General features: G+C 38.4%; 1 protein-coding gene and 1 pseudogene across 1 annotated transcript in view; both read left to right on the forward strand.

The window, feature by feature from the left end:
• The first annotated feature begins 294 nt into the window (after positions 1-294).
• LOC109448228 (large ribosomal subunit protein eL8) lies at positions 295-1,114 on the forward strand (annotated as a pseudogene).
• A 9,188-nt stretch (positions 1,115-10,302) lies between these two features.
• SYNJ2BP (synaptojanin 2 binding protein) overlaps positions 10,303-22,338 on the forward strand; it is a 32,537-nt gene continuing 20,501 nt past the window's right edge. Inside the window, exon 1 of the mRNA XM_019733543.2 lies at positions 10,303-10,499. Coding sequence (XP_019589102.1) covers positions 10,436-10,499 — 64 coding nt within the window. The 5' untranslated portion in view covers positions 10,303-10,435. The remainder of the gene's footprint in view (positions 10,500-22,338) is intronic.

Genomic DNA, 22,338 nt, shown 5'->3' on the forward strand with positions numbered 1-22,338 from the left:
ATCATTGATTTAATCATTAATTCCCCTGGGGTTTCCATGTAGACTTTGACATCAATTGTCAATAAGGATGTTTTCATTTCTTACTTCCTAGTTCTTCTGCTTCTCACTATGTAATCTTGCCTGATTGCTTAGGAAAATAATTTTTTAAATGTTAAATCATGTTGAAGATAATGAGCACCTAAGTCTTTTTCCTGTCTTTAGTGGGAATGCCTCCACTGTTTCCGCCTTTATGAAGATACTGGCTTGACATTTCCCACAATTCTCTTTTCTTTCTCACTCCTTCCACTACCCAAGATGCCGAAAGGGAAGAAGGCTAAGGGGGAGAAGGTGGTGCCAGCCCCTGCTGTCGTGAAGAAGCAGGAGGCCAAGAAGGTGGTAAATCCCGTTTGAGAAAAGGCCCAAGAATTTTGGTATTGGACATGACATCCGGCCCAAAAGGGACCTCACCCGCTTTGTCAAATGGCCCGGGTACATTCGGCTACAGCGGCAAAGAGCTATTCTCTATAAGCATCTGAAAGTGCCTCCTGCCATCAACCAGTTCACCCAGGCCTTGGACCGCCAGACAGCTACTCAACTGCGTAAGCTGGCTCACAAGTACAGACCAGAGACAAAGCAAGAGAAGAAGCAGAGGTTGTTGGCTCGAACTGAGAAAAAAGCTGCTGGCAAGGGGGATGTTCCCACCAAGAGGCCACCTGTCCTTCGAGCAGGGGTTGATACTGTCACCACTTTGGTGGAGAACAGGAAGGCTCAGCTGGTGGTGACTGCACATGACGTGGATCCCATCCGAGCTGGTGGTCTTTCTGCCTGCCCTGTGCCGTAAGATGGGGGTTCTCTACTACATTATCAAGGGGAAGGCCAGGCTGGGGCGTCTAGTTCACAGGAAGACCTGCACCACCGTCGCCTTCACACAGGTTAACTCGGAAGACAAAGGAGCGCTGGCTAAGCTGGTGGAAGCTCTCCGGACCAATTACAACCACAGATACGATGAGATCCGCTGTCACTGGGGAGGCAACGTCCTGGGCCCCACGTTGGTGGCTCGCATTGCCAAGCTGGCAAAGGCAAAGGCTAAAGAACTGGCCAACAAGCTGGGCTGAGTGTACACCGTTGGTGTTTTCTGTACATAAAATAAAAACTATCCTTTAGAAAAAAATACTGGCTTTAGGGCTAAGATAAGATTGACTATTGTACTAAGGAAGCATTAATCAATTGCAATTACGCTGAGGGATTTCACTTTTAAATCAGGAATGGGTATTGAGTCTTGTCAAAAACATTTCAAGGGGCCGGCTGGGTGGCTCAGGCGGTTGGAGCTCTGTGCTCTAATACCAGAAGGCTGCCAATTCGATTCCCACATGGGCCAATGGGCTCTCAACCACAAGATTGCTGGTTGGACTCAACTCCCACAAGGGATGGTGGGCAGTGCCCGCTGCAGCTAACAACTGGCAACTGGACTGGAGCTGAACAGGGCCCTCCACAACTAAGATTGAAAGGACAACTTGACTTGGAAAAAAGTCCTGGAAGTACACACTGTTCCCCAATAAAGTCCTGTTCCTCTTCCCCAATAAAATATTTAAAAAAAAACAAAAAACAAAAAACATTTCAATGTCACTGAAAGTAATTGTATATTTTTATTCTTAGATATTTTAATATATTGAATTATATAATACTAATGTGTCTCATAATATATAATCATCTTCACATATTCAGAATGAAATCTACTTGATCATTCTGTATTATATTTTAATAAGCAGTTGGTTTCAGATTGCTCACTATATATGTAATTTTTGCATCGATATTCATAGATTAGGCTGTATTTCCTTTTGTGAACATTTCATCAGGTTTAGCTACTGATGTTATATTTACTGTTTATTTCATCAAATGAGTTAGGTATAATGTACATAAAATAAAAAAGATATTTCAGCATCTAGTTCTGTGAGTTTTGAAAAAAAATATATACTCATGTAACAACCACCCCACATGAGATAAAAAAATATGTCTATCACCCCCAAATCTCTCATTCTCATTTTCAAGCAATCACCCCACTCCTGACCCATACAATTACTGATGTCTTTTATGAAAGATTAGTTTTACCTGCTCTAGAAGTTCATATAAATGCAATAATACCATACCATATGTAATTATGTGTGTCTAGCTTCTTGCATATAACCTAATGTCTGTGAGATTCATCCATATTTTTGTGTGCTTCTACATTTGTTCATTGTTATTACTGTGTAATATTCCATTTTATGGGTATACAGTGTTTTGTTTAGCATTCCATTTGTTGATGAACATTTGGGTTGACTCCAGTTTTTGTCAATTACACATGGAGCTATGATAAAAATTCTTGCTTAAGATGTATTTGGAAATAAGTTCCTATGGGATGAACTGCTGGGTCATAGGGTCATATAAGTTTGACTTTAAAAAAACTGCCAACTCTTTCCAAAGTGATTGTACCATACTACAATCCCACCAGAAATGTACATGAATTTCAGTTGCTCCACATCCTCACCCAAACCTAACTAACCTTAGGCATGCTATGGAATGGCAAGCAATATCTCATTCTGATTGTAATGTGCAGTTCCCTGATAACTAATGACGTTATGCATCATTACTATATTTGTTGGACAGTTCTATATATATCTTTTTTTTTTTTGAAGTGCAAGTTGAAGTCTCTTTTACCCATTTTTGTTTGGGTGATTTGTCTTAGTGTTATTAAATTATGAGAGTTCTTCATATATTATGGATACACATTTCTTTGTTCTTATGTGTTTTGCAAATATTTTCTCCCAAAGCAGTAGTTCCAATTAAAGAACACAAACACAAATCCTAGCGACTTAAGAGATGGAAACTAAAGGGACAAGTTCCCCAAAAGAAATAAGTTCTCCCTTACTTTACAGTTTTGTTTTGTTTTTTTAAGCCAACAGTCTGGCTAGAGCTATTATTTATTTATTTATTTATTTTTAGATTCCAATTATGAGTGAGAGAGTGAGATCATACAGTGTTTGTCTTTTTCCTATCTGGCTTATTTCACTTAGCATAATGTTCTCCAGATTCACCCATGTTGTCACAAATTGCAGAAAACAGCATATTTAAGAAGCAAGTGGTAATACCTCTGGGTGTAATATTGGAATAACAAGATTTTATCTGCCAACAGCAGCATCTGATAAGGCCAATTACCATGAAAGCATGAAATGGTGTCTGTAGAGACCAGAAGCAACAAGTTCTAATTTTAAAGAGACTATTGCCAGTGTACATAAATGCTGCAAACAAGCATGCAGAATATATACTTTAACCAGTTGTTAGCAATGGGACAAAATTTTCTTTTGACAGTCTGAAAATAATGAGGCTGCCTTTTGGAGGCAAAACTTCTGGATTCATTTTGAGGGCTTCAGCAACATTGGTGGGAACAACTGAAAGGAAAACAGGCAGCAGAGCTAGGACACAGAGCTAGTGGGAAAAGCAGGGGATGAGAGCAAATGACAACTACGGTGTGACCTTCAGCAAATGACTGAGTTTAAGTTTCATCATCACTGAAATACATTCGTTGAAGTCCTGCTACCAACTTTTCTAGGTAACAGAGATAAAGCACTGAACAAGAAGCAGTGGGAGTAGATGGGACAGGAAATGCAAAGGTCTAAAGCAAAAACAAATTTGTGTGAGGAATAAATAAAAGCCCAGGGAATATGCAAAGTAGTGAGTGGGGGAAGAGGGTTGTGGTAGTAAATGAATGAGAGAGCTAGATGGAAGCCCCATCATGTGGGATCTTGTGGGCAATATTAAGGACTTTGACTTTTATTCTAAGTCAGATGGAGTTGATTGAAGGATTTCAAGCAGGTGCATGGCATGATCTGATTTAGTTTTGCAAGATTGCCCTAACTTCTATGGGAAGAATGGATTGAGGGTGGGCAGTGGCAACAGGGCAAACTGTTAGAAAGAATAGCAGAAGTCCAGGCAATAAATATTGGTGATTTGGAATAAGATGGTAGTAGCAGAGATGGTCAGATACAGGCTATGTATTTTTTTGTCTGTAGAGACAATTGTACTTTCTGATGGGTTGTATGGTTGGTGTGAGGGAAAGAGTATGATCAAGAATGATTCTGGATGTTTTTCTGTCTGACTTATTTCACTTAGCATGATAATCTCAAAAATCGAGAACCATATAACTTCACTCATATGTGGATATAAAACTGAAAACAACAAACAAAAACTCATAGACACAGACAACAGCTTAGTGGTTATCAGAGGGGAAGGGAGGAAGTGGGTAGTAGATGAGGGTAAAGGGGGTCAAATATATAGTGATGGAAGGAGAACTGACTCTGGTGAACACACAATGCAATATATAGATGATGTATTATAGAATTGTACACTTGAAACCTATATAATTTTACTAACCAATGTCAATCCAATAAATTCAAGTTAAAAAAAGAATGGTTCTGTAGATTTTTATTTTAACTGGGTAAATCAAGTGACCCAAGGAAGGGGAAAGACTAAAGGAGATATAGGTTTGGAGACATGGGGATTAAGAATCTATTTTCATGATAATTTAAGAAAATTTTGTCCTATTGCTAGCCAAATTTTGAGATAACAGGTAGACAGCTGGGTTATACAAGACTGATGCTAAGTGAAGAGGTGAGGGCTGGCATATTAATGGCATTTATAGCCATGGGAATAAATTAAATTTCTTGTGAAGAGGATGTGTGTGTGTGTGTGTGTGTGTACCAAGGGTGCCAAAAAAATGTATACACATTTTAAGAACTGTTATCGATGCTCAAGCAGTAGTTTGCCATCATCAGAAGTGTCTGGAGGTTGATGGTAACCACTTTGAGCACCTCTTGTAATTGCAGAAGTCAAACATGACTTGTATTCATCTTTTGTTATTGGTATATATTGAGTATTACAATTAATACAGTTTTTTCCTTTCTTAAAATGTGTATACATTTTTTTGGCACCGTGTGTGTGTGTGTGTGTGTGTGTGTGTGTGTGTGTTCAAAAGAATGAAGAGTACCAATTAAAAGGGCTGCTATAAGGTGAGATCATTGTAAATACCTTGCTGGTAATTGCTGTTATCAATAGTTAAGGTCTGCAGTGCAATTTTCCCCAAGAACTTGGAAGTTAAAGAAATAATACTGCTATCAGGGTTAAACTGTAAAACCAACTTGTAATAGGCTGGAGCAGATATGCAGTACCATCTTAAAGATATTGAGCAGTTCTAAAGTCTGTAAGACTTCACTGTAACCTGTTTTATGGGATAAATTGTGTCCCCACAAAATTCATATGTTAAAGCTCTAACCTTCACAATATAACCATATTTGGAGATACAGTCTTTTTTAAAAAAAAGTTTATTTAATTTTTTTGACAATATTATTTTATATTAATTTCAGTTGTACAGCACAGTGGTTAGACATTTGTATAATTTTATAATTTAAGAAATGATCCTCCTGTCTAGTCTAGCACTCACCTGACACCATACATAGTTATTACCATATTATTGACTATATTCCCTATGTTTCACTTTACATCCACATGACTGTTTTATAACTACGAATTTGTACTTCTTAATCCCTTCATCTTTTTTATCCTGCTCCCACAAACCTCCTCCCCTCTACCACCCTGATAAATCTAGTACCTATTTGATACCATACATAGTTATTACAATATTATTAACTACATCCCTTATATTCTACATACCCATGATTACTTTATAACAACAAATTTGTACTTCTTAATCCCTTCCCCTTTTTCAAAGTCCACCCCTTCAACCCCCCTCCCATCTGGCAACCATCACAATGTTCTCTGTATCTATGAGTTTGTTTCTGTTTTGTTTGTTTATTTTACTCTTTAGATTCCATATATAAGCAAAATCACATTGCATCTGTCTTTCTCTGTCTGACACTCCACTCAGTACAGTACCCTCCATGTCCATCCATGCTGCTGCAGATGGCAAGCACCCATTCCCTTCCATGGCCTAGCAATATTCCATTGTATATATGTACCACCTCCTCTTTACTATTCTTCCATTGACAGACACCCAGGCTGCCTCCATATCTTGGCCATTGTAAACAATGCTGCAATGAAAATATGGATGCACAGGTCCCTTTGAAGTAGCATTTTGGGTTTCTTCAGAAAAATATCCAGAAGTGGAATTATGGGTCCTTCTTTGTCTCGTTATAGTCTTTGTTTTACAGTCTGTTTTGTCTGGTATAAGTATTGCTAACCCAGCTATTTTTTCCCCCATTTTCATGAAATAATTTTTTCTATCTGTTAGGTAAGCTGCGGGCATGGTCAAAGTGGCCAAAAGCCAAAAATACCCCTCTGCTAAGTCAGACCCCTCCTTGCATGATAGAAACTGGGACCCCTGGCGTTTCCCAGAAAAGGCAGCAGACCCTGGTGCGATAAACAGCTCCAGATGCAGCCGCTCGCGCCCGATCTGCTCTGGGGTTGCCTGCTCATCTGCCACCTCACTCAGCCAACCCCCACCCCAAAAATCGCATATATAACTCCCTCCCTCTACCTTGGGCCCCGACTTCACTGCCACCGTCCGTGGACCGGTGAACCTCGCCCGAGGCGCAGAATAAAGCACTCACTTTGCTCAACCCACTTGACTCTCTCAGTCTCATTATCTCACCGCAAGCCATACACTATCCCTTTACTTTAAGTCTGTGTGTGACTTTCTATCTGAAGTCTCTTGTAGGCAGCATATGTAGGGGTTTTGTTTTCTTATCCATTCAGCCACCCTATGTTTTTTTATTAGAGCATTTAACCCATTTACATTGAAAGTAATTGTTGATAGATATGTAGTTGTTGCCATTGTATTATTCATAGTTTTGATTTTTTTTTTTCCATCTTAAAGAAGTCCCTCTAATAGTCCTTGTAATACTGGTTCAGTGAACTCCTTTAGCTTTTTCTTGTCTGGAAAGCTCTTTATCTGTCCTTCAATTTTAAATGATAGCCTTGCTGGTAGAATAATCTTGGTTGAAGTTCCTTGCTTTTCATCACTTTGAATATTTTGTGCCAATCCCTTCTGGCCTGCTGGAGATAAGGTCTTTAAAGAAGTAAGTAAGTTAAAATGAGGTCATTAGGATAAGCCCTAAATCAATATGACTGGTATCTTTATAAGAATAGGAAATTTGGACACAGATCTGTACACACACGGAAGATCATGTAAACACAGAGGAAAAAGACAGACATCTACATGCCAAGAAGAGAAGCCTGAGAAGAAACCAATACTGGTAATACCTTGATCTTGGACTTCTAGTCTCCAGAACTGTGGGAAAATAAATTTTTATTGTTAAGTCACTCAGTGTGTGGTATTTGTTATGGTAGCTCTAACAAACGAATACAATCTGATTAAATGTAATAATACAACAAGTAAAAAAAATGTGTCAATCACAAAGGGGTTTAATCACCTAAGAAAGCATAGAAAAAATAAAATATGTAAGAGTTTGAAGACAAAGAGGTCAGTTATAGGGCAGCAAATTGGAACTAATGCCTATCAAAGGAGAGGTGGTTAAGTCCTAAATACAAACACATCCATGAGTTAGTCATCAAGAGGTTGATAGAATAAAATATTGAAGTAGGAGGGGGTAGAAGCAGACAGGCGATTGGAAAGACAAAGTGAATACATGATATGAAATGTGCAAAAATAGAGCAAGTTATGGGTAAAGAACCTCAAGGTATGAGGTAAAGTTTCCACTAATCTTGTAAATAGTAGGCTGAAGTCACCAAGTTTCATAATTTTTATGTACCTCAAGGTCATAAAGCCTTAAATAGAAAGGCTAATTCAGACAGAAAGTGTCTCTTTGTGTGTCAGAGACTACCAATAGCCTCCCAATATCCGTTCTCACCCTTTAATTTATAATAGCAACCCTGATTTTAATTTTTTTTTTTAGTTGGCACATTTCCATTCCACTAAAATATATCCTAGGCCTCCCTTATAGTTACATATAACCATAAGACCAGGCTTCTGGTTAATGAGATATAAGAACTGCATGAAACTTCCAAGAGGTCTCCATTAAGGTATAGAGTGAACCTTTCTTTGCTCTTTCTTCATTACTTTCTTGGAATGTGAAAATGATGGTTGAAGTTCCCAAACCCATCTTAACCATCTTGGACCATGAAGCAAAGGCCACACTCCAGGGATGGGGCTGGGTGGAGACAGAAAGGAAGGAACTTGGACCACAATGACTGAGCAGCCTCAATATCAGGCCTGAACCATCTATTTCCAGAGTTCTTTAATATGAGAGAAACAAACTTCCATCTTAGCATATTGCATATAAAATTAAGTGTATATTTCTGCATACACTTCCGCCACAATCTGTTTTCCTCCACAATCCATTTCTAGCCTAATTTTTCAGTGTCATTACCTACCATCCCATTCTGCTTTTTCATCCATGAACTCTATTTGCTATTCCTTAACTACTCCCATCATTATCCTCATTCCATAATTTTTGTCAATTGTTTTCTCTGAGTGGAAATCCCTATGTCCTGTTTTCTGCTTCTCTAAATATTAAAGTTTCCTCATTCTTAAAAAAACTATACTTACATTAAGATATAAAGGCAATTTACACACCTAATCTGTCACTCCACTTACAGCCAGCATTTCCTGAACTTATTTAGTATCTATTTTCCTTTTACTGCCCTATGTGTTTCTGCTGAAGCTGTGTGCCCAGGTGAAAAGGGCACTCTTCCCAGGTACAGAGTAGTGATTTCCCCCTTAATAGTCTATAAAAAACTTTTTTCCTCCAAATTTCTTCATTGATGACTTTCTTGATTTTCTTTTCTTATTTCTATTTGATCTTTCCTCTCTTGGTATTCCAATGTTCCTTAGTTATACCTTAGTTTTGTCACTTATCATACTCTGCTTTTCATTATGATCCTGTTATTCACTCATTCAACCAATATATGTTGAGGAGGGTTGGGAGTGACAGTAGTAGGAATATGAGTTTGAAGTCGAGACATAATTTTTAAACTTCTGTCTCATTTAATCCTTTCAGCAACCCTTTAAAAATCTGTATTATCCCCTTTTTTCAGATGGGGCAACACAGGAGATATTATGTTCCCTGCTCAAAGCCTGACAACTGGAAGAAGATGGAACCAAAACTTGAGATCAGGTCTTCTGACATTACCTCCTGTGTTCTTTCCACTATTCCATATTAACTTCTCTCAAGATTAGCAAATAAGAGGCCTTCCTGAGGAATCTACCTCTTTCTTGTTTTGTTGCTAAACACAGTAGCTTCTGTTTTGATTATTTAACCTGAATTTGAATTGCATTCATTGGAACTGCACTTTTTGGTCCTCCAAGGTCCCCACCACTTCCTGTGGTCTATCCAGGTTTCTTCCCACATTTAGATCACCTTCCTGGCCCTTAAAGCTTGTAAATTTTTGACCCTTGACAGTTCCTTAAAGCCCTGTTTTGGAATTCTACCTCAAAAGTCAGGAAGCTGGGTTGAAGTCACAGCTAGTTCATCCACTAGTCTTACTGTAAGGATTAAAAAAAAAAAGAAAAAGATTGACTTTGCCCTGTTACCAAAATAAAGAGACCTCTACCCCTTTTCCTTTAAAGGATTTGCTTGAGCAAATCTGTAATTATAAATCCTTCCACTGTCCCATTGATATGTCTAGAAATCTTTTTTTAAAGTTAAACAAGCCTCTAGTCAGGGACAACTCAGGAAAGTTTTTCTCAAAGTCCTGGGAGCCAACTCTTTGAAATGTAACTATCAGGGAAGATACTGCTCCACCCAACTTTACTATAGGAGTTACCCTAGATGCCATGCTCCAAGCTGTATGTACCTGCTTGTCATAGAGATAGTTTTATTTCCTGTCTTTGGATAATGTCAAGTAACAGATTGTAACCCCAAGGGCGACTTACCAAAGAATGTATATAGCAAATGGTGTCGTTAACTCTTCTTACATGGGAATATGCACGTAATAGATTGTTCTGCTTGGCTACATAAATGGGCGAGAGTTCTGTCTTTGTAATCCCATTAGCGGATTTCCTGAGACACCCAAACCAGGCTGGTTTAATGCTTACTGAATAATAGAGATTTTGTCTTCTTTTTTTCTTTTCTTCATTTGTGGAGATTTTCTGAGGTGGCAGGAGAGTTTATTTTTAATTTTTCCTCAACAATATCAATTTATTTATGTCTCTTAGTTTTACTGTCCTTCCTTCCCCCACCCCCAAAGCAAATTAAAAGGGTATCTTGCTCCTCGCTCACTTCACAGTTCGCTTTGAGGACCGGGTGAGGTAACGCAACGCGTTCCGCGCCAGAACCACGACTCCCAGCATTCCTGGCGCTCCCAGCGCTCTCGGCTTCCTCTTCCGGTCCCAGGGCAGCTGAAATCGAAAGTGGTGTGTTTTGGGCGCCGCGCCGAGATTGATTCACCTTCACCTGTGCGAGCCCTAGTTGACCCAGGTGGGAAGCCAGACAGGCAGTAAAACATGAACGGAAGAGTGGATTATTTGGTCACTGAGGAAGAGATTAATCTTACCAGAGGACCCTCAGGTATGTGCGGAACAGGTCATCTTTGGTGGTAGGTGCTTGAGGTGTAATTGCAGAGCAAACACCTCTTTTGCTGAGCCAGATTCTTTTGGCTTTGGAGCAGGCAGGCCCCAAGCTAGAGGTTTCCTGCAACGCTTTTAAGCACGTAGAAGAATATATTGGTATCCATCGTTAGCCTGAGGATCTGAGGAATCCACCTCAGTTTTGAGTCGGATACCACATGTATTTATAGTCATGACGGGTTTTCTTTTTGCTAATGGTACCAGAAAATCCTGGGGGAAAGCCTGCTTTTTAGCCAGCATACCGTGAACACCACACCCCTCCTTCCATTGCCTGCTTTATACCTGTTCCTATGAGAGACTGTTTAGTAAAAATTGGAGCATAAATGGTGTGGACTGTAAATACTCAGCCGTTTTCTTGGTGCTTGTATCCCTGCTCCCCTCTTGTTTCTGGGAAAATGTCAACTAGAATATTAAAACAGAAAGAGGTCTCAGTGATCTATTAAAGCAGTTCCCAAACCTGGTTCTGCCTCAAAATTACCCAGGGTTTTGGGGTTTGCTTAAAAAAGCACAACAAAACAAAAAAACCCAGCAACTTAATTCCTAGATCCCATCTCTAGGAATTTGGACTCAATGCAGGTGTTTTATGGTGTGGGTTTTTTTTTTCCTTTTTCTTTTTTTAAACAAGTGCATATGCTCTGGAGTGCCAACAGTTTTCTGTTTCTTGACATGGATAGTGGTTACCTGATTCTGATATGACCAAATCCTCATTTACCCCTACAGTCCTCTTACCCCTGACTACTCTTCACTCACTTAACATTACTACATGATAACATGTTAACATTACTACATGCTTCCTGCCTAGAATTTTGTGCCTTTCCTTTACAACTCTCTAGTGTATAGATTCAGAGCTTTAGCTTTGGGATTATGTAGGTCCAAACCGGTACCTAATCTCCTACTAGTTCTTTGACATTTATTCTTTGACCAGTTTTACTGACGTAATTCTTAGTTTCTGGTCTGTAAAATGTGCATGATAATACAATGCACTTCATGGAGTTAGGAGAACAAAATGAGTTAATCTGTGTAAAACATGCAGAACATTGCCTGACACTTGGTAAGCACTACATAATTGCTACTGTTGTTATTATTTTTAATAGATGAATGGCTAGATAAACAGTAAATCCCACTAAATACTGTTATTCCAAGAGTCTCCAATAAGTCGTCAAGTACCATGAGCTCTATCTCTGAAATGTTTCTATAAACCTTCCACTCCTTTCTGTTCCCATCACCCCTACCTGGAACAGTCCATCATCTTTTCTCACATCAAAGATTATCTCCATAAAATATGGCTTTCAGAATCATCCATACTTTGCCTTCTTTCTTGTTATAAAACATTGGAAGTTGACTTTATTTATGAGAATATAATTCATTGCTAATCTGCATGGTTTAGTGTCATGCTCCGTATGAGCTCCTAAACTTTTGTCAAAAGCTCTTATTCCCGTCTCTTAGATTCATTTTTTTCCGATTTTATGTAAATTTCTCCTCTCACACTTAATTTTTGTTGACTTTACAGGCGAATATGGAAAATTATTGTTAAACCAAAATCTGTTTTTCTATACTTTTCATCCATTGGTGCTTGTTTTCCTAGGGTCCATTAAAACAATGTGAATACATTTTCTGGTTGCCTTGCAAATATTTAATGGCATTTAGCTGTTCTTCTCCTGTTTTGTCTCTTTCTTCTATAGCCTAAATATGCCTAGTTATTACATTAGCTCTCTTGTGATGTGGTTTGAGGTTTGACTCCTAGGAATTTAATGTACTTTGACAGAGTCCTTTTGCTGTGGTATCCAGCAGTATTTCCAGGATCTCCTAACTAGAGCAGAGCAGAGCTCTGATATTATTTGCATGTTCTAGTCACTAAATATTTTTAAAGTTCAGTAGTATCACTTCACCTTTTTTAGTATTTACCTAACAGTGTTGCTTAATGTTCAGCTTACCATTTACTAAAATTTCTGATCCTCTTGATCTTGCAGACCTAAAGTTCCTAGTGTTAGCATTTTTCTGAAGCACTGGAGTTAGAACAAACTTCAAAGGACTAATTAAGAAAAATAATTGTACTTAGCTAATATATTTCACCCAGAAGCTGTTTAATTTCTGGATTGTACGTGCATTTATTCAAAATGAATGAATGGATTTATTCACTAGGTGACTTCTTCAATTTTCCCAAGCACGTTCATGTCTTACTCACATAAATTGATAAACTTGAGTTTAGGAGAGTAGAGCCACAGATTTTGTATTGAACTTGGATTAAAACAGTCATTTGACGTTTGGTTGGTTCAGTTAACGGGAAACGATATTAAGTTTCTGTTTATCACCTCACAGCTATTTACCAGGTATGTGGTACTCCTAAGAAGGCTCACAGTCTAATTCAGCTTTTCTTCATTGTGTTATCATGGAGAAGTCAGTTATCACCACTAGAAACTTCCAGTAATTTTGATAGTTTTATAGAAATCTTTATTTTAATAGAACTATGAAAATCCTTTTGTTCTCAGTATGCATTTCTGTTTGTAGAAAGTATTGTCACTGTTTGTACAACTTCCCATGCAGCGACCTGATAGTTTAATCAGGTAACTGCAAGAATGTATATACCTTTGTTTTTTGTGCCAATGTTGTCAGGGGCAAGAGTGTTGTATATTTCCAGTATTTGGGCCCATTTTACAAGGCAAATGAACTACTCTTTCTGATCTTGCTTACCGCAAGGAAAATAATAAAATCTTAGGAAAATTGGGACAATGAAGTGAGTATCTGGGGAGGCAAAAAGAAGCTTGGCATAAGCTTTGACTTCTCTCCTGTACCAACTTCCTCAACTGAACAAGGAGAGACTTAGGCCATATGACTTTGGAGGTTTTTTGTTTTTTTTTTCCAAGCATTCAGGATCCTTTGGCACATTTTACATGTTATTTTATGATTCCTGCCATTTTGGTCCAACAGTGGGTGCTCAAATGCCTTCAAGGGTTTGAAGCATTCATCTTTTATGCTTTATGGAACACTATTTATCTTTTCTTTTTATAGGAGTCCAGCTTGATTATAGTCTATAAGCCTCCCACTTTTTCTTTTGTCAAATTGAATTCTTAATGTTAGAAAGATTCAGTTATTCTAAGAAATATGACAAGAATCTAAACTAGCTTTTTTTCCACTGTAGCAGGTAGAGATTGTCCATAAAGACAACGCTACTGTACACTGAGTATTAGAATTAGAATTCCTTTTTCCTGAGGCATCAGTAGGTTTTAGCAAGGAGCCTGATATACCAACTTTAAAAAGGAAAGAAAATCTCTATTTTTCTACTCTATTTAAAGGAGTTTCAGAGAATAAATGGGTTGATATAATGTTTTAATAATGAATAATTAAGCAAGTGTTATCATTCCGGCACTGTGTTAGTTACGTTATATATATGTATTAACTCATTTAATTTTCACAGCAACCTTGAGTGGTAAGTGATTAATCCGCATTATTAGAGGAGGAAATTGTCTCTTGGAGAGGTTAAGGATTTGCCAAAATTCTAAAGCCAGTAAGTTTCAAGAGTCAGGAATTTAACCCAGATTTATTGATTCTACTATTCCATATGCTACCTCCCATTATAGTAGCCGTATCTAAGAAGTTGACTGACAACCTTTCTCCTGACCTTTATTTTGTTACATTATACCTTATTCCAGGAAGGATTTGGGGCATTTTAAATGACTCACATAATCTGCAGTGGAAAGTTTTTATAGTTTGCTGTTGATAGAGCTGAGGGCATATCAAGGTGAGAACCTAAAAACAAGAAACCCTATTAAGTCCAAGCATTTAAGCCTCTACAGACCTGTCATGGGCTCTATGTTTAACCCTGAGATGGTTGTTAGCAGTTTTCTGATCTGTTACTTCATGTATTAAATAGATCTGAGACCAAAATGCTGTATCCTTGTGCTGTTTTCTCTTGATTACATGAATTCTAGCCTCCATGGAAATTACGTTCCAATGGAGACATGGCATTCACATGTAAAAAGTTAAATCTCAGTGCAAAGGTGCAGATTAAGGTTATAGACTATGACGGGCATGTATGTAGTGGGAGGGCAAAGGAAGTGTGGAGGGGAGTGTGTTAATCTGCCCCTGTGATGGAAAAATTCAAAGAATGGAGCTGTTGCTAAGGGTTAGACTAATCAGTTACAAGAAGATAGAACGTATGTTTGTTTTATAGACAGGCTTTAGGCTAGTGTCAGGAACAGGGATCGATATGGCCTAAGCAGTAATAGAGAAAATAAAATAAGCACATTCTGAGGTCAGTGATAAACCAGCCTAGATAGAAGAAGAGTTAAGGGGGAGGAGGTTGCTGAGAGAGGTAGAGACTGGATTTTGAAACTTTCTCAATGCTACTCTGGAAATTTAACCTTTCCCTAAGGTTCCATCTTGATTCCTTCCCCTTCCTTTTCATTGGTTAAGACTCAATTCAAGAGTCACCTCCTCCAGGAATCCTTCCTGACCCAGGCCAGATGTCCTGTTATGAGTATCAGATACCTCTTACTGAGTGCCTCTCATGTATTTCCGTATTAAGCACTTTTGTCTCGTCTACTCCCAACAAGGAACAGATGAAATCATTATTATCCCATTTTACAAACGAGAAAACCTTGATTCTCATGTCACATAACTCTTTAGGTGGTAGAGTTGAGAACTGGATCCAGGTCTGCCTGTGTGACTTAAAAATCGAGGTTCTCAACCATCATAGAAATTTTTTTTCTCCTTTTGCTCCCAGAGGGCTCTGTGCATATTCCTATCTTAGTGTTTATTTTTATATTTGCTTCCTGACTTGTGTCTCTTCCCTCTATTATGAGCTCTTTTGATTCAAAGGATATGTATTTCATCTCTTGTTTTCCTAACACCTTGCCTGGTACATGACATAACATGTTCAGCAAATGTTTATGAAATGACTAGGCATGTTGTTTTCATCTAGTAACATGTGTTTTCATCTTTCAAAAAATCATAAACAAGGTTCTTTACTAAATACAATTTAAGAGTGAAAGAATGAGTTTGGACATAATGTGTAATAATGAATAGGAAACTAAAAATACCAGAAACAAGGAAATGGAATAGATGGAAAACCCCAGTGAGAAGAGTATATGGTACAAGTCTTTAAATATTGCTTCAAAGATCAGTCTTATTAAGGTGTTTTTTTTTTAAAGACAATCCTTAAGAATAACTATAAAGTGTAAAATATCTAGGAATTACTCTGAAGAAGTAGAAAGCAAGCTGATAGATATTCATCGGTAGAGACATTATATAAAGCCATGTGACTAGACAGCAAAGTAGCCAATGACTATATTTGAATAAATGAAAAATTATTTATTGAGGAAAGAAATTTATACTTAGACTATAACCTGAGAACAAACTGTTGGTTTCAGGAGACTCAAAAATGAAAGGAAGCTTCATAAATATTCATTTAATGTTTACTTTGTGCCTATACTATGATTAGGAATCATGGATACTAGAATAAAAAATGAGAAATGATCCTTATTTTTAAGAATGTTGTAGTCCAATAGGAAGGCAATTATGATATGTGTTAAGTACCTTTAAGAGGCAGAATAGTGAAAGAGCTATGGACCTTTATAAGCTATGTTGTGTTCCTTACAGAGTCAGACTCAGTGGACTATTTCAGGCAAAAAAGACCTAATAAAATACTAAATGCCTTTAGGAACTGTTTGGGAAACAAATTAGATAATGTCATTCTCCCCTTGTACAAAATGAAGGCATACAAGGTATAGTTTACCATATGTTGTGGCAAGAAGCAGTAGAGTAAAAGAAAGTTGAAAAAAGGGCAATGAAGGGGGTAAAGATTGTAATATGAGACACAAATGAAGAGATTGAAACACTTCAAAAGCAAGGGAGCAAATGAAGACATGTATTAGTAGAGACCAGGCATTTACCTTCAGTGCTTGAATAAGGGCTTATTCTGGAATGAGAAAATAAGAATGCCTACCTAGATATTTGAAAGAGAAGTTTAGAAACAATAGTAAGAGCCCTGGTACACATCCTGGCGGGCACTGCCTGAAACATCTTTGGTAGGCCATATTCTTTGTTGCCCTCATCAGATGAAGCACTGAGATGGGGAGGGACTGACCATGGTCATAATACATTTTCTTTTTTATTGTTGCATTGTCTTTCTGTTCCTTTGAGGTGAAATATTTTCCCTCTTTCTGCCTTGGTATATTTGTTACTGTCTTTTGGGAGAGGTAACAAATGACAAGTGACATATTTCATGTTTGGACCAGAGATTTTCTCCAGAGAATAAATAGTTTTGGGTGAAAAGATGCCGAGTCAGTTAACCTCTGGAGTCACTCATTTGACTCATTCAGTCATTCTCTCAATCCATACATATTTATTGAGCAATGAATGTAGGGCAAGTTTCTGTGCTAAGCACTGTGGGTACAAAAGAGAATTGAATTTTAATATATTGCAGTGAGCAGCAGAGCCTAGTGATTAAGAGCCAGTATGTCTCAGTTACTAGTGCTGTGACCTTGGGCAAGCTACCTAACTACTCTATACTTCATTTTTTCTAAGCTATAAAATGAGAGTATTAATAGAACCTACTCATAGAGTTGTACAACTTAAATTGTGTTTTGTTATACAAATACTTTTATTTTGTTGACTGTATCAGGCACTGTTCTAATCATCTTACCAAAAGATAACTCAATTGATTAATTTAAAGTGCTTAGATAGAGGCAGTCTGGTGAAGATGGCAGAGTAGGTAAACTCTGTTAAACTCCTCCCATGGTCACATTAAAATTAAAACTAAATTATAGAACAATCAACCTGGAGAATCATCTGAAAACTAGCCAAACGGAAGTCTTATAACTAAGGATATAAAGAAGACACCCCATCGAAACTGGTAGGAGGGGCAGAGATACAAAAGAGGGTGTTGTATCTCTGCCCCTGTGTTGCCATGTGTTGATTGAAAATCAGGGGGGATATCTCAGCTGCAGAGGAGCAATGGATGTCAGCTCCACACTGGGCTCCCCAGCCCAGAGCACCAGTACCGGGAAGAAAAGCCCCCACATCATCTGGCTATGAAAATCCACAGGGATTTTGTTTGACCAGGTGAGACAGAAGGCTGCTGGAAACCCTGGCATTCTCTTAAAGGGCCCACACACAGACTCGCAGGCACTCATCCTAGGCTGCAGCCAAAGGGCAGCAGCTCAGGGGGCAAGAGAGACATACAGGGAGAAACTCAGTTGTATGGCTGCAGGTCGAGGGCTGGAAGGATAGCTGCTGTTGACCATGTGTTGAACCTTCCTCCCACACAGTCGGTGAGTGGGTGCCATATTCCTATGTAGAACCCACTCCCCAAACAGCCAAATCTGAGTTTGCATTAGCCTGGTGAGCGCCACTTGAGCCACCTTGAGTACTCCCTGAGGCCCTGCCCCATCCAGCACAGCTACCACTGGAGGCTCTTTCAGTGGTGGGTGACTAGCCTCAGTGTGGCATGTCCTTCTTACTGAATGGCTCCAGGCTTGGCATTGGCACCACATCTGAATCTGCACTAACTGGATGAACACCACTCACGCCACCCTGGTGACTCTCTGAGACTGTACCTCTGGAATACTGACCTAGGCTCTTTTAGTGGCTGAGCCTTATGGGTAGCCAGCAGGCAGCAGCAGGCCTCGGGGTGCCCTGTGCCTTTTGCTGAGTTGCCCCAACCTAGGCACTGGTGGCAGCCAGCCCCAGTTCACAGAGTGGCCTCTGCCATTCTCCTCCAGGTCTGGAACAGGCAGCTGCTAACCTCAGATCACTTTGTAGCTCCTACCAGGTAGCCCCGGGCTGGTCACAGGCAGCAGCTGACCTTGGCCTACAAGGGAGCCCTTCCCAAGAGGCCCCAGAACCAACACGACTGGCGGCTAGGTTCAAACCACAACAAAACACCCAATGAGCCCCACAAGTGGCACACCCAAAGGTGGTCTCAGCAGGCACCAGAGCCCGCTAGGGTGAATACCACTCTGTAGGGCCAGCCCTACACAGCAGCTTGTAGGCTGTGGTTGTGGCCAATCCTCACAGCCAGTCACCCTGAGGGTCAGTCCGACCCACTGATGTACCAATAGCAATCAAGACTCAACTATAACAGGAGGGCACACACAGTCCACACAAGGGACTCTCCTGGAGAACTTGGCTCAGGTGATAAGAGAGACTACACCATTGTACCCCACAGGACACCTACTATACAAGGCTATCCTGCCAAGACTGGGAGACATAGCAGATCTACCTAATACATAGAAACAAACAGAGAGGCAACCAAAATGAGCAGAAAAAGCAATGAAAGAACGGGAGAAAACTCCAGAAAAAGAACTAAATGAAATGGAGGAATGCAATCTACTAGATACAGAGTTCAAAACGCTATTATAAGGATGGTCAATGAACTTAGCGAGAACTTCAACAACGAGGCAGTAAGCATGAAAAAGGACATAGAAACCATAAAAATGAACCAGTCAGAAATGAATAGAATAACTGAAATGAAGGATACCCTAGAAGGAATCAACAGCAGATTACATGAAACAGAGGTTCAAATCAGTGATTTGGAAAGCAAGGTAGCAGGAAAACACCTAATTGGAACAGCGAAAAAGAAAACCCAAAAAATGAGGCTAGTTTAAGAGACCTTTGGGACATCAACTGTAAAACATTTGCGTCGTTGGAGTACCAGAGAGAAGAGAAAGAGCAAGGGATTGAGAACCTATTTGAAGAAATAGTGACTGAAACCTTCCTTAACCTTGTAAATATACAAGTCCAGAAAGTGCAGAGAGTCCCAAACAAGATGAACCCAAAGTGGCCCACACCAAGACACATCATAATTAAAAGGGTAAAGATTGAAGTCAAAGAGCGAATCTTAAAAGTAGCAAGAGAAAGGCAGTTAGTTACCTACAAGGGAGTTCTCAAAAGACTGTCAGCTGATTTCTCAACAGAAACTTTGCAGGCCAGAAGGGATTGTTACACAATATTTGAAGTGATGGAAAGCAAGAACCTCAAACCAAGACTACCCAGCAAGGCTATCATTTAAAATTGAAGGTGTGATAGGGAGCTTCCCAGAGAAGAAAAAGCTAAAGGAGTTCATCACCACCAAACCAGTATTACAAGAAATGTTAAAGGGACTTCTTTAAGAATTGGGGGCATAGGGAGGGAATAAATATGAATAATAAAATGGCAATAACTACATACCTATCAGTACCATTTTTAATGGATTAAATGCTCCAATCAAAAGACATAGGGTAGCGGAATGGATAAGAAAACAAGACCCATATATATGATGTCTACTTCACATCGAAGTAGACCCATTTTAGATACAAAGACACACACAGACTGAAAGTAAAGGGATGGAAAAAGATATTTCATGCAAATGGAAATGCAAATGAAAAAGAAGTTGGGGTAGCAATACATATATCACAAAATAGACTTTCAAACAGAAGTTATAATAAAAGACAAGGATATTTCATAATGATAAAGTGATCACTAACAATAGGATATAATCCTTGTAAACATTTATATACACCAAATAATAGCACCTAAATATATAAAAGAAATACTGATGGACATAAAGGGAGGGATCAACAGTAATAGTAGGGGACATTAGCAACCCATTGACAACAATGGATAGATCTTCCAGACAGAAAATCAACAAGGGAACAGTGACCTTAAATGACACATTAGACCAGATGTATTTAATTGATCTTTTTAGAGCATTTCACTCCAAAGTAGTAGAATGTATGTTCAAGTGCATGTGGAACATTTTCCAGGATAGACCACATGTTAGGCCACAAAACAGGTCTCAATAAATTTAAGAAGTTTGAAGCCATATCAAGCCTGTTCTCTGACCACAGTGATATGAAACTAGAAATCAGTTACAAGAGAAATGAAAAACATTACACATGGGGGCTAAGTAACATACTACTAAACAGTGAGTGGGTTAATGAAATCAAGGAAGGAATCAAAAGATACCTTGAGACAAATGAAAATGAAAACACAATGAGTCAAAATCTATGAGACAGTAAAAACAGTCCTATGAGGGAAATACGTAGCAATACAGGCCTACCTCAAGAAACAAGGAAAATCTCAAATGTACAATCTAATCTTACACCTAAAACAAAACAACAACAACAACAACAAAACAAACAAAAACAAAACAAAACAAAACTAGAAAAAGAACAAAGAAAATCCAAAGTGAGGAGAAGGAAAGAAATAATAAAGATCAGAATGGAAATAAATGAAATAGAGTGAAAAAAAAAATACAAAAATCAATGAAACCAAGAGTTGGTTCTTTGAAAAGATAAACAAAATTGATAAACCTTTAACCAGACTCATCAAGAAAAAAAGAGAGAGTACCCAGATAAATAAAATCAGAAATGAAAGAGAAGAGACAACTGACACCACAGAAATATAAAGGAATATAAGAAAATACTACAAACAGTTATATGACAACAAATTGGACAATCTGGAAGAAATCAATAAATTCCTAGAAACATACAATCTTCCAAGGCTGAATCAAGAAGAAATAGAAAATCTGAACAGACCTATTAACTACTAACAAAATCAAATCAGTGATCAAAAAAGTCCCAACAAACAAAAGTCTGGACTAAATGGCGTCATAGGTGAATTTTACCAAACATTCAAAGAAAATTAGCACCTGTCTTTCTCAAACTATTCCAAAAAATTCAAGAGGAGGGAAGGCTCCCCAGCTCATTTTACAAGGCCACCATTATTACCCTGATTCCAAAACCAGATGTTTATGGTTAGATGATTTTTGACAAGGGTGGGGGAAAGGACAATCTTTTGAACAAACGGTGTTGGGAAAACTGGATATCCACATGCAAAAGAATGAAGTTGGATCCTTGCCCTGTATCATAGACAGAAGTTAAAAATGCATCAAATACCTAAACGTAAGAGCTAAAACTGTAAAACTCTTAGAAGAAAAGATACGGAAAATTTTTTCATGACACTGGATTTGGTAATGATTTCTTAGATATGACACCAAATGCACATGCAACAAAAGAAAATTAAGTTGGGTTTTAGCAAAATTAAATTTTTTGTGCATCAAAAGATACTGTAAAGAGAGTTAAAGATAATCCACAGCATGGGAGAAGATATTTGCAAATCATTTATCTGATAATGGACTACTATACAGAATGTATAAAGAACTTTTACAACTCAACAACTACAAAGCCAATTTGAAAATAAGCAAAGGACTTGAATATAAATTTCTCCAAAGAAGGTATTCATATGGCCAATAAGCTCATGAAAAGATGAGTTCAATATCACAAGCCTTAGGGAAATGCAAATCAAAACCGCAGTGAGATACCACTTCACATCCATTAGAATAAGTACGCGTATTATCCAAAAAAATCCAAAATACAAAAGGTGAAAATAAATGTGAGGATGTGGAGAAATTGGAACCCTGGACATTGCTTGTTAGAATGTAAAATGGTGCACCTGCTGTGGAAAACAGTTCCTCAACAGTGTGGGCAGTTCCTTAAATTGTTACATAGAGTTACCGTATGATCCAGCAATTCAATTCTGAGATACTTACCCCACAGACTTGAAAGAAGGAACTCAAGCAGATACTTACTTGTACACCAATGTTATAGCAGCATTATTCGCAATAGCCAAAATGGAAATAATCAGATGTGCACTGACAGATGACTAGATAAATAAAATGTGGTATATACTTACAATGGAATATTATTCAGCCTTTAAAAGGAATGAAATAATTCTGATACGTTACAACAAGGATGAACCTGGAAGACATTATGCAAAGTGAAATAAGCAAGATACAAAAG

This window comes from Rhinolophus sinicus, linkage group LG03 (assembly GCF_036562045.2).
Source record: "Rhinolophus sinicus isolate RSC01 linkage group LG03, ASM3656204v1, whole genome shotgun sequence".
Classification (NCBI taxonomy): domain Eukaryota; kingdom Metazoa; phylum Chordata; class Mammalia; order Chiroptera; family Rhinolophidae; genus Rhinolophus; species Rhinolophus sinicus.